Source organism: Amaranthus tricolor, chromosome 3 (assembly GCF_026212465.1).
Source record: "Amaranthus tricolor cultivar Red isolate AtriRed21 chromosome 3, ASM2621246v1, whole genome shotgun sequence".
NCBI classification, from domain to species: domain Eukaryota; kingdom Viridiplantae; phylum Streptophyta; class Magnoliopsida; order Caryophyllales; family Amaranthaceae; genus Amaranthus; species Amaranthus tricolor.
In genome coordinates, this window is record NC_080049.1 from 7891915 (window position 1) to 7919802 (window position 27888).

The 27888-nt window shown below is 35.6% G+C and overlaps 1 protein-coding gene across 13 annotated transcripts; it reads right to left on the reverse strand.

Moving 5' to 3' along the window:
• Nucleotides 1–27836, reverse strand: LOC130809411 (putative F-box/LRR-repeat protein At5g54820). 13 transcript variants are annotated; one of them, XM_057675190.1, is made up of 7 exons: nt 27364–27836; nt 19748–19835; nt 6184–6246; nt 5032–5074; nt 1447–2448; nt 1102–1284; nt 1–992 (listed from the first exon to the last, which is right to left on the reverse strand). In XM_057675190.1, exons 3-7 carry the CDS (start codon nt 6207–6209, stop codon nt 663–665), a joined length of 1584 nt encoding a protein of 527 aa, XP_057531173.1. In that variant the 5' UTR covers nt 6210–6246; nt 19748–19835; nt 27364–27836; the 3' UTR covers nt 1–662. The 13 variants fall into 13 exon arrangements, with proteins under 13 accessions (XP_057531173.1, XP_057531172.1, XP_057531169.1 ...); XM_057675189.1 differs by having other exon boundaries at nt 2–992; nt 19759–19835; XM_057675192.1 differs by lacking the exon at nt 5032–5074 and adding an exon at nt 6040–6090 and having other exon boundaries at nt 6–992; nt 19759–19835; nt 27364–27835.
• Between the last annotated feature and the right edge of the window lie 52 nt (nt 27837–27888).

The following is a 27888-nucleotide window of genomic DNA, read 5'->3' on the forward strand; positions in this document are numbered from 1 at the left end:
GATATTTGGTAAATGACTTATTAGAAAATTTTAGTTTAAATGGACACATAATAGTTAAATGGTCAAAATATCTAATGTTAGTATTTGGTAAATTAGCTGATTGAAACACGATTATTTTTGAACAAATTACAACATGTTCAAAATCAGTTGGTCAAACTAAAATCACCTAGTCAAATCAATCACACCAATCACCTAATGATGATCAATCATTAATAAAACACCCTAAATTAGGTGACTTTTAGTTTCAACTATTGTTTACTTCCTGCACACCCAGTTTCACAAATTAGCAGTGTAATAAATTCCATACATTTCACATTACTAAAAAACTTTTTAACAGAAATTTTTTAAAAGAGAATAGTAATATTAGATAACATAAAACAACCAGAATTATTATAAACCGAGTTTCAACAATTTCATCAATTAAACATGATGCTCAGGTCAAAAGAGCCGCCAGTCTTCGGCCAACATAACCAATTCAAGAAAATTTAAAAACGGATATCCATCGACAAAAATGTACTAGTCGAAGAATAAAGAAAAGATTCATCGATTATAATGTACTAGTCGAAGAATCTATCCCTGTATAACATAACGAAAATTAAGCATAAAATTATTTGGTCCAACAGAACAATCAAGGAACATTTGAGTCCTAGCCTCGGTTAGCTTCATACATGACCCCAAGCAAGACAATCAGGGAACTCAAAGTTCTTTGGTAATCGAAACCTTTCAAATTGCTTAGTCACAAATTGCTTTTTGGCAGTACGATATATGATCTTTTCCAGATTGTACGCGAAAACCTTGATATTCCACACTAGCAAACATCCAGGGTTCCTAATCTCCATATTGTTAAAAAATTCTTTCTCGTTGAAGTTATCCGCTTCCCACAATTGATAGTTACCAGAAAAGTTTTTGAACTCAACCGTCTTTAAGGCGGGCAAACCCTCCATAATCATGTCAAACTTCCTATGATGAGACTTTGTTCTCACACAGCCATACTGCAAGTTCAGTAAAGACCAAAACATAGATTTGACGAATCAGATATGGTTGAATTGACAGTGAATTATAGATGAAGCTGGAAAAAAGTAATAGCTTTACAGATCTTACAATTATTTCCGCCTGATCCCCCATGACCATGACGAGATTCTCAAGTTTCTTACATTTCAATAGCAGGTAGGCTGTTCCCAGGAACTCCCATCTTCCCAGTCCTGTCTCTAGTGTGAGATGCCTAAGATTGAGATCATTGCTTACAGGATTCCTAAACTGGATAAGAAGCTCTATTGATATAACCTGCGATTCGGAAACAACATATCAGAACATGCTAAATTAAATAAACAAATGTTGGAGTTTAAGTCACATCCAACTTCATTTTGATCCACAAGCTATATATAATAGATCATGAAATACTTATTCAGATCAACAAAACTGCAAATAGATACAAGACTTCTATACCTGAATGCACCAGCTACACAATGTAAGCACTTCAGCAGCTCTTAATTTCTTGAGAAGCCCCAAAAAATTATTTGAGTATGATCCCTTGATTCCGAAATCAGTGACTTTCATTGCTTGCCGACTTCGATCCATCTGATTCAGCCTAAATGTTGCTTCAGAACAAACAAGCGCTCCTTCTATGTGATATCTTTTCCTAGGCAAGGCCAACCCAAACTCAATGGCTTTTACATTTGCAGCTCTGATAAATAACTCTGATGTGTTTGATACCTCAATCACATCCTCCCTTATAATCAACTGAATTAGTTTAGACGAGGCTGCAATATCAATTCTCAGGTTTGTTTTGGGATTGCAATTGCAAAGACATAGCAGAACAAGTAAAGGACATTTACTAGTAATAATCTGCACTGAATTTGCGCTGAGTTTCACTCTCTCAAGGAAAAGTTCCTTTAGAACAACAAAGCGTGCAGGAAACATCTCCAGTTGCACAGACTTAAGACTCAGTTTAACCAACGATAAACAAATACATTCCTCACATTCAGTCAGAGAGAAAGAAGGATAACGTCTCCTGCAGCTAATATTGTTGTCATTTGTACCATTGAAATCAATATATAGTTCTTCCACATTTTTCATACTAGCATATGTAAACAGTAAATCTATTTCAGCTGACATAGACTGGACATATCGAAGAGAGACACTTAGAAAATGAATATCTTGCTCTTGGAGAACACTAAAAATCCTGGACCATACAGGAAATACTTTTATACCATTCCTGTTGAACCACTTGTAAACCAATTCAAAGGTCCTCTTACACTTCCACAGGCCATTCCACCTTTTCGATAAAAGAGAAGTATCCATTGCTTCTTTCATAGGAAGTTTGTCGATAATCTTTATAAGAATCTCATCAGGAAGATCGCTGATGTAGTCGGGCTGAGTTTTATAAGGTAACGCTGCTGACGTCCTTGAGCGTTTTAAACCCCACTGAAGGTGATCCATTGGAGCGAACTTACGATGTTCACGCATCAATAATAGAAAGTAGAAAGCATCAGTAGAGAAAACATGCATATGAAAAATGTGTTTTCTAGCACTTAATGATTTCATGCTTAAACCAATTTACGAACCTACTCATCAGAAACTTGGTATGTGTATATCCATTTATCCAAGAGGGTAGACAACTTTGATATATGAGAACCTCATTAAGTTTCACAAGAAGTTGAAGCAAAAAAAGTTTATCAAAAAACTTAGGGATTTTGGAAAATTTAAACCATTGATACAAAATATTAGGTTGCAACTTACATCTAAATTCTTTTACCATGGATAACTGCGAAGCATAATTGATGAAGCAATCAATTGAGGTAAATTATACATATCGTTCATGTATGTACACATCAATGTAATTGATTCTTAACATGATTTGCTACCAACAAAATATGAAAAAGCTTCTCTAATGTAAATAACATACTTCAACACTTACTTTTTTCCGAAATGAATTTCCACTAAAGCATAAATTGAGAATAATTCCTATGAAAAAAATACTTTTAACGAAAGGAGCATCTAAAATTGGATAACAAAAACTACTAATAATTTGTTTTAAATAATTCATTCAACCTTTTTTAGTAAATTATAAAAGTAGTTTGACATTACAAAAAGAATGCATTAAGATATAACAAATAAGATCCTACTTGATTATACGAGATAAAGGGACAAGGTTGGTAGTTTACTAGTATAAACTATTGAGGGGCAGGTCAATAGGAACAAAAGTATTAAAAAAGGCATACCCAATGCACAAAGTGTCCCCGCCCAAAGTGAGAGTCCGTGGAAGGATCCCACCACATAGGTGTATTGTCCGTAAACCTTAATGCAATTCTACAATCAATGAAACTTGAAACAGTGCACCAAGGCCCACTTTCATTTAAAATTATTAGTGCAAATAAAATTCAAAATGGATGTTGTAAAGACCACAGGCCGGATCGTAAAATCTTACAATCCTACGATCAAATATAATCACACGATCATCCCATAAGCTAATCATGTAATCTAGCTTTTTTATCCTTTTAATTTCTTGTTTGCTTTTATACTTATGTTAAGCAAGCAAAATGTAAGGATAATGCTTTGTTAATTGAACTCTTCGTTTTACCTCAAATATTCGTGTCGAATCCTCGACACTTGGATATGGGCATGACAATCACAGAATAAAAAAAATTCCGTTACGTAACATGTTTGGGAGTTGTCGCGACGTCAAATCTCGTTACATAACAGTGCATGAGTTTTCACGGTCAAAACGTTGTGTTGACCGTTACATAACGTGTAGCGTCCATTATTTTACCGTTACAACGATATTTCATCATTATTTGTCTCCCCGTTGATATCCCATTAATACCCATTAACATTACTTATTACAAATCACTTAAATCATATTTACTCATAATTTTAGTTGTTAAACATAATAATTAAATGATAAGTTAATTAACTTCGAAAAAAACTATTGTATTAATTAATTATCCACCAAAAGCACCTCGAATACTGCAATCATAATAGCTATGGGCATATTATTGCATAATAATAGTAGTTCAACAACAAAAATGCAACTATAAGTCTAAAACATCCTTTGTGTGATTGGTTTTTGAAATTTACACCCTATCGGTCACGATTCGCATTATTACTCTGTTTCTGCGGCATCGCAACCGTTTCAGTGAACACATCAATGGCCGTAGTTTTTTCCCATGGCAAAAATAATTTATTTTGGGAAAAAAAGTTGCATTTTTCCATAAATTAGTTGATCGGACATGTACTCATGTTGAAGAGTTCCCAAGTCCCAAGAGGAATTGAAGTATCTAAAGTACAAATAAAAGGATATAAAATATTAATAGTTTTACTTTTGTATATTTTTATTGTTGTTCTTCCCTAAAAGTACATAATAAAATATATTTTCATTGTTCTTTCATTAATTTATACAATTAAATAAATTAAATAAATTTAACATTCGTTTATTAACGTTGATGCACGTATATGTACCGACTGTCAACTTACAATTCAATATTTGCTTAAGTATTAGCAATTCAATTTGCAATTTTAGGATTCTTAATCTCGGAATACTAATCACTCTCATCATATTTAGATTATGTTTTATCAAGTTTTAATCGATTTGTTAGATCGTATGATTCTAAAATCCAAACATTAGTCCTATGTGCCTTCACAAATCTAAGTAGGATCTCATCCTAACAATCTTTGTTTACAATCAGTGCAGTAGATTCAAGCAAAGCAACCAACATAAACATTCTAAACAAGTAGATTGATTAGTTTTTCAAGAGAGATTTAGTCGAAAAAATCTTATTAAATCTTTCTTGATAACATGGTTCTTGTTTTACCATGTAATAACAAGCAACGACGAAACACATGGCCCAATTCCAATCCAGAATAACAAAAGGATATTGTCTTGAAATTCAGGGTTGCAAACAAAAAAATTGTTAATAAAATTAGGGCATAAGCGACAAAACATAAAACACAAGGTTGTTGAGAAAAGACACAACCATAAAAATAATCGATACAGAAAGACAAATGGTATTGGATTAGAGAATTGTGTCTAACCTCAGTGAATTTCAAACTCCTCCCCTTGGTGATCCTTGTGCAACTAATGAAATACTAAAATTTGTTACAAAAACTCAAGATAATAATTTACTCATATTGGTTTATCAGAATCACCCCTATATATATAGTTGATTCAGCTCCCATAAAGTAGTAGAGTATATGTGACTTTTTTCCATTAATTGGATATAATACATACATAATTGGTAGCAAATCATTATTTCCAAAAAAATATGATTCATTATATCGTCATTAGTAAGTATCATAGTGTAAAAATGCGGTAATGGTCACAATCAAGATAACAAAATGGTGATGCAGTAACGAGAATGATACGATTATCGTAACGCCTAAATATCGGTCACATCAAAAGATATCCCTTGATACAGCCCAAATTGTATTTTTTTACACCTTTACAGCGCAGAAAAATATTGATTGGTTTGTTTTAAAAACTTCTACAACGCGGCCGATGCAATGCGATGCGGCCTTATTTTTACACTATGGTGAAGATTACATTACAATCCAAAATCAGTAATGTATTTGGATACACAACTGCCACTCTTACACGTGTCTTAAAATGAATTGAAAATTTGAAACAATATAATCATGTCCTTATAGTGACATTTCCCCTCACAACATTTTACTATTAGTAAAAATCAATAATGTATTTGGATACAGTGGCATTTCTCCTCACAACATTTTACTATCAGTAAAAATCAATAATGTAATTGGATACACAACTGCCAATTTTATACGTGTTGTAGCTTAAAATGAATTGAAAATTTGAAACAATATACTCCTGTCTTTATAGTGACATTTTCCCTCGCAACATTTTACTATCAGTAGCAATCTCAAAATTTGTACAAAAGGTGGCTAAAATAGAGAACAATTTTTTTCCAACATTTATATATGACATGACATCTTATGTTTGTTGTGCAAGAACATTTTTCATATTATTTACCACTCGCCAACAAAAGAAATTACTCACATTTCAATATATTTAAAAATGCTCACCGTTTAACCTCATGCTATTTTACGACTATGACAAGTCCATTCAGGATATACCTGGTGTTATAGGATCCCAAAGAGACAATATTATACGAACATCATTTTAACATTAAACAAGAAGGCCATAATAATAAAAGCAAAAAAGAATACCTACAACTTGAAGGCATTCCGCACATCAATTTGCAGCAGCATTCACCTTACTATCCACAAATTCTGCAAGAAAAGAATCTAACATCAAGTTCCCAATTTTATAAGCATACTCCTCTCATGATAGGGCTGAATATGCAGAAGAAAAATGCTCTTGCTTAAAATCATGAATGGAATGACAATCTAACGGATACCTTTGGTCAAACTACATCATGTAATGAATGGCGATCAAAAAGCTTAAATTAAGCTATTATATCCAAGCCAGCTTTTTATATCCATGTACAAAAAACATTAATGTTGAAGGAAATCAGTTCCATCACTTATGAGTACTTAATTTCCCAACATCATATTTATACTCCAATAAAGAGTTACTAGTTTATGAGCAATAATCTCTCAAAATCTTCAAGAATCCAAAACATAAAGGATGTTTCGAAAATGGCATGTCAAAAATCGTAAGAGCTCCTCAAAAAAACACAAAATTTAACTCAAACAAACACAAAATTTAACAAGTTAAGTAAACACAATTAGAAAAGGCTAAAGTGAAGAATTGTCATCATAATAATAATGAAATGTAAAATAGGTTCACAGAGCTCTTTAGAACTTCCATTTATAGGAGATAATGAATGACTATCCTTGCAATCTATTCTCAAGTTTCTACATTAAAGTGATAAGTCATAAGCTGAGGGAAGCAAACAGATATTATTTTATCAAAAAAACTTGGATGTAAGATCACTTTTAAGATGTCCCAACTTTACATGAAAGACTTGCTCATGTAATACATAAGATGAAGCTTCGGGCCAAGAAATTGCGATTTTGTCAAGGGATATCTCATGGTCTCAACCAATCTCTTCTTTTTCTAAGCTTCTCAAAGCCCCAACCTTCCACTATCGCATTTTTCATTATTTCATTTGTTGAAGTAATTGTGACTTAAGTGCACAAATAAAGTCTATGCATTGATGAGTGCATAGATATGTGGAATCTTATGGGTGAGTTAAGTGTGACTTAAAGTGCGGTGTTTAAGTGTGTCTTAATGGAGTGCATTAAGATGTAAATTATGATGGGCGTTAAAGAGGTATCAAAGTGGTGTTAAGAATGGGAATCAATGCATGAAGTTATGAAGGCATTGAAGTATGTCTTAAACATGTGGCTTAATGGTGATAGTTAAGTATATGATTAACGTACTTAATGGAGAAGCTAAAAAGTCCAAAAACCTGGCTCTGCACGAGGTGCTCGTAGAAGCCTAAGATGCTGTTTTTTTACTGTTCATGTTCTTGGAGTTGATTAATATGCTATTATCTCAAGACCTTAATTGAGTATACTCATTAATGCAATTACCCCTATAAATAGAGAGCTCATATGCTCATTTGTAATCATCGAACACAACCCTTAGCCAAAACACGTAGCCTTAATCTCTCCTACTCTCAATTGTAATACTTCATTGTAAGAGTTGCTGAAACTCCATTGTTATAGTATAAACAAAGATACTACACACCTCGGAGGACGTAGCCAACATTGGATGAACCTCCTAAATACTTTTGTCAATTGTTTGCATTTTTTTTCCTACATACATTGTCATATACTTATTGGTTCATCAAGGTACTTCATACTTTTCAATCTTGGTGATATTAGAGTTTGAGTATTGAATCTAGCTCTCATTTCACAATGCACATGACCAAACCAACACAAACAACTTCCTCATTTTGTCTTCAACATCAACGGATTCTTGATTCTTTCTAATGTCTTTTTTAAATTATATCCTTTAGGTTATGTTAATTCATCCATCTTAATATACGCATTTCAACTATTCTTCAATCTTACAATAAAAATAACCCATATAGTATGTTCAACTAACGACCCCAGTAGAAAGCTGTTATGAACTGATAATTTCAAGGAAACAGTAAATTGAGAATTGAAAGAATATAATGAAAAAAGATGAATTATACTATCAAATTAAGGTTTAAGGAACAATTACAAAATAACGAAAGATAGATCAAGCAATTCGAGAAGCTTGAGATCTCCTAAATGAATAAAAAAAACCCACCCACAATGTGTTTACTAATTTTCATGATACTAATGAGCCTCTAATTCCTCTTATTTATAAGAAAACTACCACTTAAAACTAAATTATTCCCCAAGTTACTCCTAATATTGTAATTACCTAATCACCCCTTCATAAACCATTATCCCCAAATATCAAGTCATAGCAATATCGGCCGCCTAAAGTTCCACCTTGACCTCAAGGTGGATAAAAATTAGTTTGGCCTTCCACCGTAAGCAAGAAAAATTTAGTCTGAAAATGGTTGAGAGAAAATATTTTGTGATGAGTCGGCTTGGATGAGTAATATGAATATTCAGTCTGAAAAATATTTTTAGGCTTCACAAAAAATGGTGAGTGAAATTGAAGATTAAAGGTGTCAAGGTTAAAAATTGAAATAAAAATAATTCTGAAATTGGCTAAAGAAGGTTGGATCAGCCATTAAACTCAAAATTACCCTTCTGATGACATCATTGGTGATGTCAGCATTAGATTTCAAAAACCCTTTGCTCTTTTCAAGCTGATACCCATAGAATAAAAACCCCAAGTTAAAAACGGTTGAACTTTCTCTATCTTCAATTTTGGGGTGCTCAATGGCCAAGAAAAAAAAAAACCTTAAGTTAAAAACTCTATTTTCATCAACTTCGTCTAAGCCATTGATGCTAAGTTCAACTTACACCATGGATGCTAAGTTTCTTCCTTTCTTTTCTTCTTTTTTTCCTTTTTATTTTTTTTGTTCTTTTCTCCTCCTTATTTTCCTCTATATATCTCCATTTACAACTCATTCTTGCTAATTGATTTCATTTCAAGGCTGAAATTGATGGGTCGACTGATATGACGCTCCAAATTGCGACTCAGAGCGATCTAGATCGTGAATGACCCGCGATTTGGGTCAAACGATCCAAATCGTGGTTCGTCTGCAAAAGTATCGATCCGGCTACACTGGTAATAGTTATTTTTTTATTTTGTTGTTTGTTAAATAAAGTTCAAATTGTAAGGAGTTCGTTAAGATATTATAAGAATCATAAAGGTTGTTATTAGATGTTTAGCATGTGGGCTATTAATGTAACGCCTCAGGGGTGTGATTCTAGGCCTCCAAAACAAATTAGGAGATAAGCTTGTTGCTCTCCTATATATAGAGGTCATAGGCACATATATATGGGAAGTTTTTGATGATTAATAATAAGAGTTCTAAGTAATTAGAATCAAAGGAGAGTTGTTCTCATCCAAGGAAAATTGCAGGAAACTTTTCCTAACCAATGATTCTTCCTTTATGAGTAAAGAAAAAAGAGATCATAGAAAGATCTCACTAAGATCAAAATGAGTCAAGTTTTGATTGAGAACTAGAGGACAAGGGCTTGAAGGTGAGTGAAACTATCTACAGTATTGTCCAAAGTGATTATATCCACTCATTTCATGCATAAATCAAGTAAGGCTCTGCTAAATTCTTGGATTTAATCACCTTGATTTGATTCTTGGATTCATTGACCTAATTTTAGGGTCCTAATCGGTGCAAATTGTTATCAGAGCTATAAGTCCTTATGGGGTGAAGATTTCAATCGGTTTTGATGAAAAGAAGCCAAAATCACAAAAACAAAAAACTTCAGATTATACTGACATAATTTGAGGTTCAAAACAACAGCGTTTTGGAGGTCTTCTTGTTGTCCATTTTCAAAATATTTTTTACACGATAAACTTCATTGAGTTAGGAAACTTTTAGTGTTGGAATCATAGGATTTCGTGTAGTATAGGGGGATATGCAATTTTCTTTTTTGACTGCCCAAAATTGATCACATCTGGGTAACTTGGTAAGTTGTCTTCGAAAACGTATCAAAATTCATTTCTTTTGCTTTCGTCTCCCATATTATCAATAAGTATCCTATATACACAAAAACATATCATTTGTTCAACTTTTCTAGAAGCTTTCTTGTAGTAACAATTGATTGGTTGTTTTGCACACAAGGGTTTCATTTTGGTTGTCTTCTATAGTTTCTTTCTTTCTCCTTCATTTGAAGGTCTTTTTCATTGTTTCTTTTATCATTTAATTATTTTTAAGTCTTGTTTCATGCGGTTCTTGTTGTAAAGTGTTGGAGTTGTGGAAAAAAAGATGTGCATGTGAATTTGACCAAGGACACAATATACAATCAAACTGCATGTTTGGGGGATCTTTTTGAACTCTGATCAAACCAAGAAAATGGGAGATATTTATAGCCATATTAAAGTTTTTTATCCCCAGGCTCCTTGAAACTCAAAGATGGTTTGATTAGTTTACGGTATCATAGATATGACGGAGCAGGAATTGTGAATTTGTGCATGTTTTTTTGCATTTATCCTTAAAACTCCTTTCCATTTCTTTTCTTTCTTTAATCCCACCTTTCAATTGTTCCCATACTTCATTTTGGGGAACGTCATTGAATCATAGAGATGAAATCATCAAGAGCAAACATGAAAATGCATAAAAAATTGATAAATTAGAGCATGCATCGGAGGAGCGAGCTTACGCAATATATAAATCCAGTCTAGAATCATTAATAATGAGGAAGCAAAACTTAAAAGGTTGTAGGAGGTTTGCATACAACAATGTGATTGGGTTAGATACAAGCATTATCTTGAACAACTAGGCCATGTTTGGAGTCAAGAGAGAAAATAGTAAAAGGATATTTCTTCATCAAGAGAAGAAGAGATACCAACAAAGATTACAAGAGCAATATGGGGAGTCAAAATTGGTGATTGTTTATGAATATATTTCTGATATCAATCTGGTTTGAATTAAATTGAGATCATTTCAAAGCATGTTGATACATCGACTGAAAACACAACACTGGTTTCTTTTCCTAGTGACGTTCAAGAGCCATCAATAGAAGAGGTTGGAATAATTGTTTGTAACCTTAAGAGGATTGTGCCGACAGAGGTACTTGACTTGAATTCATGTTTGGTTACTTCCCATGTTGACATTCAAGAATCATCCAAGGAAAAGGGTAGTGAAGAAGCTGTTGAAACATCTTTTGTTGAGGTACTTGCATGAAACTTGGCTTTAGAAGTGGCTAATTCTCATTCAATTTTGGATGTTTGATTACAAGTTGTGCAAGCTAGGGAGCATGAGTTTTTCAAGGGTGATTTGGTGGATTTTGTTCATGCTAGTAGATTTTTGTGTTATAGAAGGGTTGAATGCAACAATTTGAATGGGGCCTTGGCAACACAAGCAAGCTAACCACCTTGGTGAGCTTGTTTAATGTATGGATCTGGCTCATTATCCAAATTAGTTAAAGAGCATTCATCCACGCATGCTGGACGATAATGGATCACATTATTTCTAAATCAAAGCCTTTGCTAATGATCCATTCCAGACTATAGATCACACGGAGGATTAGAGGTATGCATGCATTTCTTGTGCTTGTAGGATTATACTTTTAGGATGTGTTTTGTTGAGATAAGTTGAGTATGTGTTAGTGTGGCCAGGTCTGTTTGAGACAATGTGAGCAGAATCTTCTGGTTCAATTCATGATGAAGTTGTACATCTCAGGCAGGATATCAGTATGTGTCTGAGGCAGTGAAGTGTGGATACAAATCATACTGCAGGGTTGTTTCTAAATGAGGTAGCTTAAGAATGTGCAGCTAGAAGCATGCAGTATTGTCCAGTTCATTCTTGAGAAAGAGTTCAGCCAGGAGGATCATTTGGGAACAACCATGTTCAAGTCAGTTCATTTATGAACTTAGAATAAAGATTTGATTGTTAGGTTAGTAACAAATCATATGAGGGGGCTTAGAATTAAGGATAATTCTTTTTGAAGAAAGAGAGATAACACCAAATATACTTGGTTCAGTTCCTAAGAAAATGAATGAGTTGTTGTGAGTTGGTTGATAATTCAATTCAAGGTACATGCAGGGTTGGTGATAGTTCCTAGCTGGCAAAAGGTGTCGGGACAGCAACATCTGCTTATTTGGGTCAGTGTAGGGTAAGCAGCATCTATACAAAGGAGTATAACTTACCCAATTGCAACAAAGTCTGTGGTCAGTGCACTGGAACATAATCACTTAGAAGGTGCAACTATGGGTCTGATCCTGTGGATCAGTTATACCAGGTCAGGTCAACAATCAGTGAGTAAATCTGGTTGCCTCAGGTCACGTGCAGCCAGGATTACATTCATTCCGGGGTTGTGCTGGTAAGCTCGAAGTCAACTAGAATATTGTAGGTCATGCAGCAGAAACCTGATGGTTCAGCTTATTGGTGCACACATTTAACAGGGGACTGAAATGATGATGCAACCTCTACGCATATAGAAGCTAAGCATGTTATCAGTACAGGATCAGCAAGATCAGAGGCACAGGATCACATCATCAATACAAAAGTAGCTACACAGCCATTGTGTCATCTATGTTCTGGTTAAAAAGGGTTGTGAACCAGGATATTTGAATGATTTATAAGGTTCATAAGCTGCAGAGTTAAGTGCAAGATCAGTTGAGGTAGTACAGAGAGCAGAACCCGGACATCTAATATAGGATTATATGCGTCAGTTCCTAGCCTATGCTAGTAGTTGTGAATTTTAGAAGCTATCCTTCGACGTGGTCATACAGGAGGTCAGCATCTTGTGATAGCCTATTGGATTAAGGACCAAGAGAAGTTGTGAAAGACTCCATCTGATAGTCATGGTTATAACCAACAGAATAGGAAAACATTAGTAAGAACAATTGTATTAGTTATCTCCTTTATATTGTCAAAATCATAAAGATTGTAATTAGATGTTTGGCACGCGGGCTATTAATGTAAAGCCTTAGGCGTGTGATTCTAGGCCTCAGAAACAAATTAGGAGATAATCTTGTTGCTCTCCTACATATAGAGGTCCTAGGCTCATTTGTAATGCGAGCTTTTGATGATTAATAATAAGATTTCTAAGTAATTAGAATCAATGGAGGGGTGTTTACTTCCAAGGGGAATTACATGTGCATTTCCTATCTATCTTCTTTTTTTGTGAGTGAAGCAAAGAAAGATCATAGTCAAGATTCCACGAAGATCAAAGTGAGTGAAGCTTTGATTGAGAGTTAGAGAATAAGGGCTTCTTGGTGAGTGAAATCAAGTTTTTATCCAAGATCCATCCATTTGTGCAATATACATTAGAGGGTTCACCAAATTCTTGTATTCAATCACCATGATTGGATTCTTGGATTCATTAGCCTAATCCTTGGGTCCAAACATCGTGGAACTTGCCTCACAAGTTCAACCTAAGCCACACACATAACTCATATCTACCAACATATTTCAATAGGAGTATCCAAAATCCAAAATGATAAAACATATAACCATAAAATATTTCTTGAAACAAACATGCACCCTAAATAGAAAAGGACCAAAAGCCCAATCCAAATTTCTCTTACCTACAGCTTTAAACCTTCAGCCCATCTAAACCAATTATATACCCGACTAGTATCCCCTTTTTACATGGCAACAACAAGGTCCATTTTTTATTGTATAGCCCAAAAATACAATAATTTTTAGGACAAAGTCCAAAGGACACTGAACATGCACCAAAGAGAGCAGAATTGTGAGACAGATCAAATTTGTCCTCTGTTGAATTATGCAAAGAATAATCTTGAACTGGGAATTAAAGAAACAAAGACAGATGTAATCCACACTATGGTAACACAGTTTTGAGCACTGTTAAGCTCTTGCCCGATACTTCCTGTAATTTCTTTCTTGACAAAACAATAATATGTACAAAGGTATTCTTATATAGGAGTCAAAACATAAGACCCACTAAGATTCCTCATCAAAAACATCTAAAGACTAGTGTTTACCTGACAGCTATCCCATTATTTTTTATTTCTACTATGATAAGTCTTGGGGATCGGTTGGCCGGCTGGGCCGGTTGAACATTTGTGACAATACCCCTGCCAAAACATTCACCTTGTCCTCAAGGTGAGGTAAAGGATAGGTGGCAAGGAGTTTTGTACAATCTTCCCATGTAACATCTGTTGAATCCAACCCTTCCCATAGCATTAACGCCTCTCTTGAACACGTAGGTAGCTGTCGTATTTCAAGAATATCCATAGGCTGGGTTGCCAGCTCTAATTCTTCTGTCACAGGTGGTGCTTTGGAAGATGAAACAGTATGTCCTGTGGCCAACTTCAGCTGAGAGGCATGAAACACCAGATGGATACGACACTCCCGTGGTAACTCGAGCGTATAAGCTACTGTTCCAACCCTGTCAATGATCTTATATGGGCCATAGTAACGTAAACTCAGCTTTTGATTAAGACGCTTAGCAAAAGAACGCTGGTTGTAAGGTTGCAACTTCAAGTATACTAAGTCACCAATCTGAAATTTTATCCCTCGTCGCTTCTTATCTGCTTGTTGTTTCATCCTCAATTGTGCTTTCATCATATTAAACCGCAATTCCTCAAGCCTGATATCCCTTTCTTGTAGCAGTTGATCCAAGGATTCCACCAGAGTTTGCTGCTGACCCACCCTCATGACGTGTGGGGGTACGCGACCATACAAAGCCTGGAATGGAGAAATGTTGATTGACAGATGAGGAGAGGTGCTATAACTGAATTACGCCCATTGTATCCACTGTGCCCACTTCTTCGGTTGCTCATTCACAAAACATCGAAGGTATGTCTCCACTACCTTTTTCACAATCTCCGATTGTCCATCGGTTTGGGGATGAAAAGCTGTGCTACGTAACAAATGAGTTTGTTGAAGTCGAAAAAGTTCACGCCAAAAGATACTCATAAAGATCTTGTCCCGATCCGACACGATAGAAGTGGGAAACCCATGCAGCCACACCACTTCTTTCACAAATAGTTCAGCCACTTGTAATGCCGTAAACGGATGCTATAGCGTCAAAACATGCCCAAATTTGGTGAGACTATTCACCATCACAAGAAAGTCTCCACCCCTTCGGATCTTGGTAGCCCTTCAATGAAATCCATTGTCACATGTTCCCACAATTGTGTGGGTATGGGCAAAATTTGTAGCAAACCCGCAGGTCTTTAGTAAGAGGCTTTAATTTGTTGACACACTTGGCATTCACGCACATACTGAATCACTTGCCATCGCATGCCTTCCCAAAACCATTCGCTTGCTAACCATAAGTAGGTCTTTATTTCTCCCATATGACCTCCAAAAGGCGAGTTATGATACTCCCGTAATAGTACCGAAATGAAGGGTGAGGACTTGGCCAACACATAACAGCCCTTGTAGAATAGGATGTCATTCTCCAATGTAAAACCCAAGGGATTCGGATCCCCTTTCTGCAGCCCCTGCCGAATGTGGACCAATGTAGCATCCTTCTTAAGTTCATCTTGTAACAATTGCCATTCTATACCATGGGAGCTTAACAATGCCCCAAATTCAAGGACCGAGTGTGGAATTCGAGATAAAGTGTCGGCCACATTATTATTTTTGCCTAGATTGTATTCTATCACAAAATCAAATGCCATTAACTTCATCATCCGCTTTTGATAGTCACCATTGATCTCCCATTGTTCTAACAAATGCTTTAAACTCCTTTTGTCGGTACGTACCAAGAACCTCCTTCCCATCAAATAGTGTTTACACTTCAAGACCGCAAACACAATGACCATGAGCTCTTTTTCATATATGGACTTCCCACTAGCTCATACACCCAAGGTCTTGCTAAAAAAATCGATGGGGTTTTTTCTTGCAAAAGGACAGCCCCTAGCCCATGATGACTTGCATCAGTTTCAACCACAAACAATATTTGAAAATTCATCATTGCCAACACTGGCACTTGAGTCATTGCTAGTTTCAAACTCACGAATGCTTTTTCAGCCTCCATATCCCAAGAAAATGCATCTTTTTGCAACAGTTTAGTGAGAGCTTTAGCCACATTAGCATACCCTTTCACAAAGCGCCTATAATACCCCTTGAGGCCAAGAAACCCCCGCAACTCCTTAGTATTCTTGGGTATCGACCAAGCCAACATAGCCTCCACTTTTTCGTCATCTACGACTACCCTTCCTCCAAAATTACATGGCTCAAGCAAGCTACCTTCCTAACTCTGAATTCACATTTTCCCCCATTAACCACCAAAGCATTTTTCCGCAAACATCGTAGCACTTGTTCAACATGGTGCCTATGCTCTTCTTTCTCTTTACTATACACCAATATATCATCAAAGACTACCAACACCAATTTCCGCAAGTAAGGCCGAAAGATTTCATTCATAAAAGATTGAAAGATAGTTGGGCGTTAGTTAAACCAAATGGCATAACAAGAAACTCATAATGCTCTTCAAAAGTTCTAAAAGCAGTCTTTTGTATATCTTGTTACCTCATTCGGATTTGGTGATAACCTTATTTGAGATCTAGCTTGATAAAGATCATAGCTCCATGAAATTCATCCAATAACTCATCTATCATCGGGATGGGATATTTTTCCGAAACCGTGGCTTTGTTCAAAGCTCTATAGTCCCATCAAAAACGCCAAGAACCATCTTTCTTCTTAACCAAAATGACAGAACTCGAAAAAGGACTTATTGAAGGTTGTATCAAAATTGCTTTTAGCATATCCTGTACCAAACGTTCTATCTCGTTCATCTGACTATGAGGATATCGGTATGGCCGTACATTTATCGGATCTGTTCCCTCCTTTAAGGTTATGGCATGATCTTGATTTCGTGTGGGTGGTAAATATGTAAGGGGCTGAAAAACATCATAATACCCGTCGAACAAACTCTTCAAATCAGCCGGAATCGGAACCTCCTTCACAATTCTCGATTCCATTATACTCAACCAAAATTCCCCTTCCTTCCTTCCTTAACTCCTTAATCATCGCCTTCAAAGAGATTTTTGAGCATTTCAACGATGGATCACCCAAAGTCTCAAGCCATTGTACCCCAAGAATCAAATCCGAATTTCTAAACTACAAGGACAAAAAATCTTACACAATCACCAACCCGTGCAAGTGTAATGTCACTCTCCTACACACTCCCTGTCCCAATATTTCATCCTCATTACCCAAGATTACTCCAAACTTCTCACACTCTTCACAAATGATACCCAATTTCCGCACAGCTCGATTAGAGATGAAATTGTTTGTCGCTCCTAGATCAATCATCGGTATCAATTCCTCCTTTCCTACACTTCCCAACATTTTCATTGTTTTGGGATTTGTTATGCCCACCAACGAATTTAATGAAATTATAGTGTCTATCTCCTCATCCACCCTCGGTTCCCCCACAAAAACATTCTCCCCCTGTTTCGACCTCTTCCTCTTCATAGCCTACGAGTACACTGAGTTCTTTCTAGCTACAAACGTGATTAACTGACCACTTGGCATCGCGTTTGTAGCATAACCCCTTTGTGCGCTCTTCCCTAAATTCCTTATCGTCAATTTTCGAAGCCGGTCACAAGAATATGCATCTCCGGTAGTTCGGCCTACGTTCTATCCCCCTGATTTTCTTCCTCTGATTTGTTGTGGGTAAGTGGTTTTGGGGTTATAAACTGGGTTATTAAAAGGGTTATTTTGGTAATTTCGGGTGGTTAGGATCTTTGATGAATTATTTGGGTAATTGGGTGGGTTGTTTACGTTATATCTAGCTGTGTAATTTTGAGGGTAATTTTGTGAGTTATTTGGGTAATTCTTCACTGGTTCACACCTTCTTCCCAACCAAGACTGGGCCATAATCTTTGCCTCAATTTTCTTAGCCCAAGACATGGCTTGCCCCAAATTCATAGGCCTAAGCACCTTCAATTTTGTTTTTACTTCCTCCTTTAACCCTCTCATGAAAGCCCCAAGCATTAGACTCTCCTCCTTCCTGCCCAAATGAGTCAATCTAGTAACAAACTCCCGGCGGTATTCAGCTACCGTTTCGATTTGCTCGATGGCCAGCCATTGTTCACACATGTCCCCTTCGTCCCAAGGCTGAAATCGACCAAGAATCAATTTCTTCAGGTTGTGCCAATTTCTCACCGTGGCATTTTGTTCCTTCCATTCGAACCACATCTCCGCCTCTCCTTTAAAGCTCATTGTCGCCGCCTCCAACTTTTCTCTTTCATTCAACTGATAGAACGAGAAATACTTTTCAGTCTTTCGGATCCAAGGGTTTGGATCTTCCCCACAAAATGTGGGTACTTCTAGCCAATTAGGTTTTCCTCCACCTACGTTTTCGCCTTCAATAGAGGGTTCTCTTTCGTTCCTTTTTGGTCTCGCCCATTCCTCATCAGTTTCTTCTTGGGAGGGTTCTTTGATCAGAGTCGCCCGCCTCTTGCGAACCGGCTCCTCCTTTTCTCTTCTCTCGAATATTCTCGCCCTTCCCTCCATTAAAATGGCCAAGATTTGGTCCATTTTCTCCTGTTTTCGAGTAAGCCTTTCCTTTAATGCCCCCGTTTCCGTTCTCATCTGACTAGCCATGCCTTCCTTCAACTTCCTCAAACTTTACTCCAAAGAATCCATAATTTCTTGAAAAAACTTTCTCCCACTGGAACAAAAATTTGCTCTGATACCTTTGTGACAGATCAAATATGTCCTCTATTCAATTATGCAAAGAATTGAATAATCTTAAACTAGGAATTAAAGAAACAAAGACAAATGTCAATCCACACTATGGTAACACAGTTAGCTCCTGCCCAATACTTCCTTTTATTTCTTTCTTGACAAAACAATATGTACAAAGGTATTCTTATATAGGAGTCAAAACATAAGACCCACTAAGACACCTTATCAAAAATATCTAAGGACTAATGTTTACATAACAGCTGTCCCATTATTTTTTATATCTCCTATGATAAGTCGTGAGGATTGGTTGTGCCGGTTGGCCAGTTGAGCATTTGTGACAAATTGTTACTCCTCACCTCAATTTTTCTTATTTTAAATACATACTCCATTGTCCTATTGGATTGCATCAAAGAGAAATAAAGCGATAAAAGGGATATGCAAAGTTTTAATAGTTTGTCCTTTAGTGTATGTGATATGTTATAAAGAGAGATTGGAATATGTGGATTATATTAACGACAATTTAAATGTGTTGATGAGATTAAAAGAAGTTTAAAAGATCCAATTCCATATAAGAAAATGACGCAAAATAAGTATGACGAACAAAATAGAAATAGATGTAACTTGAGAGGAACGGAGGGAGTAAGTCATTTCCTCTTTCACTTGAGCTTGTTCTTTCATTTCTAGTGCCTAAGATAAAAGCCAAAAAGAAAATCGCGCTCTTAGGTCAGAAATAAAATATACTTCATTGTCTCCACCTCTTTTTCCTTTTCTTTCTCATGTGGTTGCAACAATTCTTGCCTTCAATAATTTAAGAGACGATAAGATTATTGCGATAGATGGAGCAAATACAAATATTGTGTGCAAGGAATATACAAAATAAAAAAGATGTGCCACGAATTTCATAGTCTAAAAAATGATGGAGGTCATCTGACCCTTATGATTCTTTCATCTACTGAGAAACAACAGCAGGCTAATCAATACCAAAGTCCTAGAGTACAAGTGATAAAAAAAAATTATAATTTTCACAAGACAATGACTATGTCAAAGTTGAAACAAATCACTAGAATACATACCAATGGCGTACCTTATCATCAAATACAGTGTGTTCTAATATGATGACCTCTTTGAAAGCTTTATTAATCCGCCATCAGGTCATAGTACCTGCAACAAAATTGAGGGCTTGGATAACAAATGCAACACCTTATCATACAGATTGCATATCATAGGAATGATTACATTGCACAAAAAAACACCAGCACTGCTTCCAAAAATATGAAGAAAATGCGGGATCATGGATTCCATCAAATCATTCTTTTCCTTTAACAAGTGATAACACATCGAATCGTATAGCCACACCAACCCTCAACAAATTCATTCCTAAAATTACCTTTACAACTGACCGAAGCCATAGTAGCGTGCAAACTTACCATCATGGTGTTAAAATGCGGTCACGGGTCGCGGGATCGGAAAAAATTTGGTTGTCGCGGAACGGGTCGCGGTATTTGATTTGTTTCTTAGTTATTTTTAATATATAATAATAATAAATTAAATAATAAAAGTATTACAATTAATAACATCACTCTTTGCTCTTTAGTGTGTAATATTTTAAAAAAATGATACAAACAAGATAATATTAATTAATTAATTTAAAATTCATAAATAATAAAATCACCTTTTTCAAGACACATATAACAAAGCACAAATATTTTGTGTGTTTCTACATAAAAGGTTCTGAAATACACAAGCCTACTCAATATGAAAACATTTTTAAATATTAAAAAAACAAAGTACTCGTAATGATAAGTAATAACAGTACAACCTGGCATACTTTTCTCATTTTTCAAGATTCCTACATTGAAACTTTATCTCTCTTCATTATGAGCTATGAGTTTGATTTTTCAGTTCACTGTTCTTCTTGCATTTCACCCAAGCACCTCCAATGGTGACCATCCACTTTCATTTTCAAGATATCTTAGTAAGCTATATTTTCTTCTATATTCAAATCTTTTTATTTTTTGGGTTTAATCTTGTAAAAACTATTAAGACTCGCCAAAACTTGACCAAACTCGCCATGACTCGCCATGAATATTGGAATATCGTCTGTTACATGCTGTAAAATCCAATTCAAAACGGCCGATAAGCGTGATGGTACGCCATTTTTACAAACTTCGTTACAAATCACGAGATCTCGAAACGGTAGACTGAAAATCCGTGTTAACTCGGCCGAGTTTTGACACCATGCTTACCATGATAACAAAACAAGGTTTTCATGTCATTCTAAAATAAAAGCATTATTTCCTCCAATTTATACTGTCATAGTGAACTTCATCCTTTGAGACAGAGGGATATACAGTTTACAAAATTAAAAGTAACGACACCAATTGAGCGAAAAAGGCAAATAAGTAAACTATTTACCCAACATCAAGGAGAAGTTATTTCCTCGGATTTCGTTGTGCATATAAAGTTTAGTGGGACAGTGGGTGGCACCAAACTAAGGTGGAAATATGGTGTGATCGAGCAACTAACAGGAATGTATGGTATATGTCATCTGAATGGAATTCAGATATCTTTCTAAGAACTAATTCAACATCTAAATTCCTTTTGGGTATGGCTCTAAGGCTTTTAGTTTTGTCGACATAGTGAGAAGAACACAGGTAGAACAAAGCCAACTGGGATAGTTGTGAACATATAATAAACTCCATTAAAAACAAACTCAACTACTGCAACTTATTCACAATTATATCAGCTTCCTTTAACTCCTGAAAAGTACTATAGTTCAAATATGTTGCCATAGGCCCATAAGTTAATCCTCAATCATCTCAATTCATCTTAACAATCGACTTATTTTTTATTTAATTATGTATCCATTAACTTTTGGGATAAAGCTCATGTAATGTCTCTGTTGAGAATATTAGTGAATCTTGTTATTTATTTGGTTACTTTGTTTTAACCTTTCAATTTGTTACTATGGTTAAACGTTTGTTTGGTTAGATGTTTGTTTCTCTTCTTAAAACATTATATATATATATATATATATATATATATATATATATATATATATATATATATATATATATATATATATATATATATATATATATTATTGTCCTTGTTTCGTGTTCATTATTCAATCAATAATAAGAATTTCTTTTATCCTAAATGTTCCTTTGTCATCTAAACTGAGAGCTACATTCTCACTTCTAATTTCTGTCATTGAACATCAAATACCATTCATCTTCTTCCTCCTCTTGCTACTGTGAACTATTACAATCATCAACATGGTATCAAAGCAGCACATATAACCACGGTCCATTAATCTCTTTTTTTTTTCTTCAGACTAATTTCTTTCACTTTTTTTTCTTCTGCCTCAATTCTATCTTTCTTTCTTGTTTCTTTGTTTTGGAGGAATCAAAATTAATACAGTCTTTACCCAATCGAGAATCTATGGCTAACACCAATCAAAATGTTGATCAAACTCAAAACCCTGGTAGTATCTATTATTTACACCCTTCGGATTCTACTAGTACTAAATTGGTATCCATTGTTTTTGATGGAACTTGTTACAGCGACTGGAAACGTTCTGTGATGATTGGTTTGGATGCAAAAAAAAAAAGTTGTGTTTTATAGATGGTAGCCTACCAAAACCTAAAAAAGGTGCCATAGATGAAAGAGCATGGACCAGATGCAATAACATGACAACAAGCTGGATTATTTCATCTCTTGAAAAACACAAAGCCAAAAGTGTTATGTATCTAAGGACAGCAAGTGACATATGGAAAGATCTTAAAAGGTAGATTTGGGACACCCTCCTCCTCCCACATGTATAGACTTCAAGAGAGACTTCTAAATACAATTCAAGAACCTAGAATGAGTATCTCAGATTATTTTTCAAGAGTCAAATGCCTTTGGGATGAAATTGATGATTTAAGACCCTTGCCTATTTGCAACTGTCACCCCACAACCAATTTTGCCAAGATTCAACAAGATCAGAGAATCATGACCTTCTTGATGAAGCTTTATTCCCAGTATAACCAAGTTCGAACAACTCTACTTATGGGAAAAGAAATGCCAGATATCACTGAGGTATATAGGATGTTGCTTCAAGAAGAAAGTCATAAGGAACTACACAAAGAATCTACCACTGATTCGGTAGCCTTTAGTGTAAACAGAAAAAATTTTAACGACAGAGGGAATGGACGAAATTCAAGGGAAAATAATGGAAGAAAACCCAATTATTTTTTTGACAATTGTAAAATACCAAGACATTCGGTGGATAGGTGTTTCAAGATTCATGGTTACCCTAATAAAAACAAACCAAATCCAAAAACATATGCTCTTATTGCTCAAGGTGAAGGAAACTTGGAAGGAAATCAATGTGGCTTGACCGAAGAACAATTCACCAATCTACTTAACTTACTTGGCAAACATGATCTACATGAAGTAGAACACACAGATTCGACTTCCTCCAACAATTTAGCAGGTACATGTTGTTTAATTTCTAATAAAAATCAAAGTAAATGGGTAGTAGAAATGGAGCTACCGACCATATGTGCAATGACTAACATAAAATGCTTAGAACGTTCACAAAATGAAATTACTATACCAGATGGTAGCAAATTTAGAAGTTAATAAAGTGGGTGATGTTCCACTAACTGATGATATAATTCTAAAAAATGGTTTGTTTGTTCCCAACTTTCATTTCAATTTAATATCTGTGTCTAAACTATGCATCGAAAAAATGCTAATGTTTTATCTTCCAAGGATTATTGTCTTTTATAGGACCAAGAAACAAGGATATGCTTACCCTTTGGTAAACTCTTTCAAGGGCTCTATTATTCAAGGGATAAAGCAACCTTAGCTCCTAGTTTCAAGGGAAAGGAGTTACTTTCTTGTCTGGAAAATTCAAACACTTATTATACAACAAATAAAACAAAACATTTTACTTGCCCCAAGAATAATGAGGACACGCCTCTTTTAGTCAATGAGAAAGCAACCAAGCTTTTCTTGGTAGAATCATCACAAGCTATGATTCCTTCTTGTTCCAAGACACAAAAGGACAAGTCTGTTACTCATCCTATTGCCACGCCTAGTTTGCATGCCCAAGACAAGTGTCACATGCCATCTTTTTGCTCTAGAGACAAGCCTGTCATGGATCCGGATTGTGCTAGGCCATCCATTACTCAAGTATATTCTAGAAGGAATAGAGCACTTGCAAAACAGAATTGAAAAGCTGGCAGCAAATTGGTTATGCAAGAATATTTCTGTTATTCATAATATGATGAGTTGTACTAAAGGGTATTCTAAAACAGAGTACAACGCTATATAATGAAAAAGGGGGGAGGGGGCTAGATTTCTTTCATGCTTGTAGTACAATTTGGAGTGTATTTACACTAAGGAGTTACTGAGTCACTCTAAGAACTCAGGGGAGTACACTGCTCTCTTATACATAATACAAGCATTTCACCTTTTTACACTTTCTTCTTCTCTCTCTTTTCTTTTTCTTACTAATCTAAGATTCTGTGTAATCTAAAACTCTCACATATTGAGTACAAGCCTTACACGTCTCAATTAGATGTCTTAAACAAGCTACCTTTGTCATCTAATGATACTCTTCCCACGATCACTCTAGCTCCTTTTCAAGACAAGATTGAATTTGCTAAATTGTGGCATTTACGTCTAGGTCACATACCTTTTACTAAGATGAAGATCCTCTTTCCAGATTTTGATATTACAACCATTAAAAATATTTTTCTTTGTACTATTTGCCCCCAATCTAGACAAACTAGACTTGCTTTTCAAGATAGTAATGTTAAGTCTACTAATGCTTTTGAACTTCTACACATGGATGTATGGGGACCATATAATTACAAGACACATAATGCATGTAATACTTTTTGACTTTAGTGGATGATTTTACCAAAATGACTTGGGTTTATTTGATGAAACATAAATCTAATTTTGTTGCTATTTTGATTAATTTGATCATCTTTATCAAAAATCATTTTAAGAGTACAGTAAAATTTATTAGGACCGATAACGCTAAAGAGTTATGCGACGGAGCTATGGCACAATTGTATCACCGTTTTGGAATTGTACACCAAAAAAGTTGTGTCAAGACTCCACAACAAAATGGTATTGTAGAGCGAAAACATCATCACCTACTTGAAACTGCTCGAGCTTTATTATTTCAATATAATCTCCCTAAGTCTTTTTGGGGTGGATGCGTCCTTTGCGCAATTTATTTGATTAATCGCTTACCTTTGTCTACTTTACACAATATGTCACCTTATAAAAAATTGTTTGGTACTAAACCTAATAATAATCATCTCAAAACTTTTGGGTGCTTGTGTTTTGTATCTACTATGAAGCAAGGAAGAAGTAAGTTCGACCCTCAAGCCGAACCATGTGTTTTTATTGGCTATCCCTTTGGGCAAAAGGCTTACAAGATTTACAATCTTGTGACCAAGAAATTATGGTTTCCAGAAACGTAATTTTTCATGAAAAAAAATTTCCATTTCACGCTAGTCAACAACCTAAACCATTATTTCCTATTTTTTATCTTCCAACTAGTACCTGTGACCCTACTTTGCTAGACCATATTGATGATTCTACTAATTTAAAACCTACTGACATTTCTAATCCTAATTCCACACGCCACACATCTACTTCCCATCCTATTGATGACTCTCACGCTTCCCATGGTAACACCTCACCGATTTCCTCTAATATTCCTGCTAGTGACCAACATGCTCTAAGGAGATCCACAAGACAACACCATCCACCTCAATATCTTTCTGATTATGTGTGTCAAAATTGAATTTGGTGTAATATTGTTTCTTTCACTAACCTACCTGATGAATTTCAAGCATTGTTATCTAGTCAATCACAGTGGCAGGACCCTATTTCATACAAAGAAGTTGTTAAAGATCCCAATTGGCAAAATGCTATGAAAACAGAACTCTAAGCTCTTGCATAGAATAATACATGGGAGATAGTTCGTTTGCCCCCAGGCAAAAAAGCTATTGGTTCAAGATGGGTCTACAAGATCAAGTTGAATGTCGATGGATCCCTTGAAAGATATAAAGCACGATTAGTTGTTAAGGGTTATAAGCAGCCAGTATGGAATAGACTTCCAAGTCCAAGAATGATTATTCCATAATCATCAAAAAAACGCCTATGTCCATTACTATAGCAGCTGTGAACGTTGATGACATAATTCTCACCGGAAATAATGTCTCTACTATTCAATCCTTAAAGACTCATCTCCATACCATATTTAGTATAAAGGACTTGGGAACACTAAGCTATTTTCTTGGTCTTGAAGTATCATATTTACATAATGGCATTGTGCTTAGTTAACGCAAGTTCTCCAATGATCTTCTTCGTGAATCGGGTTTGCAGCCTTTCAAAAAGATTGTCACGCCTCAGCCCCTTCAACTTAAGCTCCATTCTAACGATTCTCCTTTATATTCTGATCCAACCCAATATAGAAATTTAGTGGGGAAATTAAATTTCCTTACACACACTAGACCAGATCTTTCCTTTGCGGTTCAAGTTCTTAGCCAACATATGCAGCAACCAACATAATTACATTTTCAAGCCTTAAGGCATACCCTCAACTATGTCTATTCCACGTCAGGCCAAGGGATTCTTCTCCAAGGCAGTAATGCTCTACACCTCCACGCCTACAGTGACACCGTTTCCAAGTCCTCCTCCGAAGCCGAGTATCGTGACATGGCAGCCGTAGCCTCTGAGGGTACGTGGCTTGTTCGCCTCCTTGAAGAATTCGGCGTTGAGAATCTCAAACCTATTACATTGGCATGTGACAATCAATCGGCACTTCACATAGCTCAAAACCCGGTTTTTCATCAAAGGACCAAACACATAGAAATTGATTGTCATTTTACAAGGGATAAAGTCATGGAAGGATTAATTCAGTTACAGTATTTGCCTACTACTCAACAGCGTGCTGACATCCTAACCAAGACCGTTCCCTCCACTCATCTTCAACCTATTCTCTCCAAGCTTGGCATGATTGACACCACACCAAGCTTGAGGGGGATGTTGAGAATATTAGTTAATCTTGTTATTTATTTGGTTAATCTGTTTTAACCTTTCAGTTTGTTACTATGGTTAAAAGTTTGTTTGGTTAAATATTAAATCCATCCCCAACATCAATAAAAAAAGATCCAAAGACACTTTCACCAAACCAACACAACCAATTCGCAAACGTTTCTAAGAAAAACAGATGGTCGCACAATTCCAAGCTACAAAGTTTAGCTCTGAACAAACATAGGATAAGATACACATAAAGGAATAAACCTTGTGGCTTCTTTGATAGTCCCTCTTACCCCTAATTAAACGTCAATTTACAAATATACGTAATATAAGATCAGCAGCGCAACAAAAATGTACAGAAACTTTTTAGGACTTGTTTATTTTACATTTATTAAAAGTTTGTGAACAAAAAGAAAGTAATTAAACTTAATAAAAATTAACTTAGACTAGCATATGTAGAGATTTTGTGAAGTCGAATTGCACATGCATAATAGTCTCAGATCATCTTTGACACCGATTTTGCAAATTTATGATATATTATAGCAAACGAATAAACAAAAAATCATGTAAAATTACTCAATAAATATTTTAAACATGAAAAGAAAAACTACCACCAAAATTAGAAACCTACCACATATCAACAGTCAAATTGTCTGAGCACCACAATTTTACCAAGAATTAGCAACAGCTTCAGATTTCCTTTCTTCTTCCTCTTCATCCTTTCTTCCTCACTTGCGATATCTTCAGATTTCGAGTCAGTTTCCGAATCCAATTCTTGGTAATCAGTGTGAAGTTTTCTAGATGATGTATTTGGCTCCCTACTTGATAGTGTGCTTTCCATGATTAACAAGTTCGAAATCAACGATTAATTTTCGTTCTCTTCAGATTTCCATGATGAACTGCTCATTAACTCTTATTACGATGACGGCTCCGTTTCTTTATTGTGCGTTTATTAACCTGAGTTTCATCCATGGCCATATTTTTTTAAGGTCGTCTGTGACTTGTGAGAACCCAGGATTTTAAAGGGTTGCCCCATTTGCCGCGAAACTATTCGATCTCAATTTGACAAAGGGACGTTTTTAAGAGCCTTGATTGATTGTGGCCTTGTGGGGGTTTGGGGGATTAAAAGGTTTAGTAGGTAAATAAAAGTGATTAA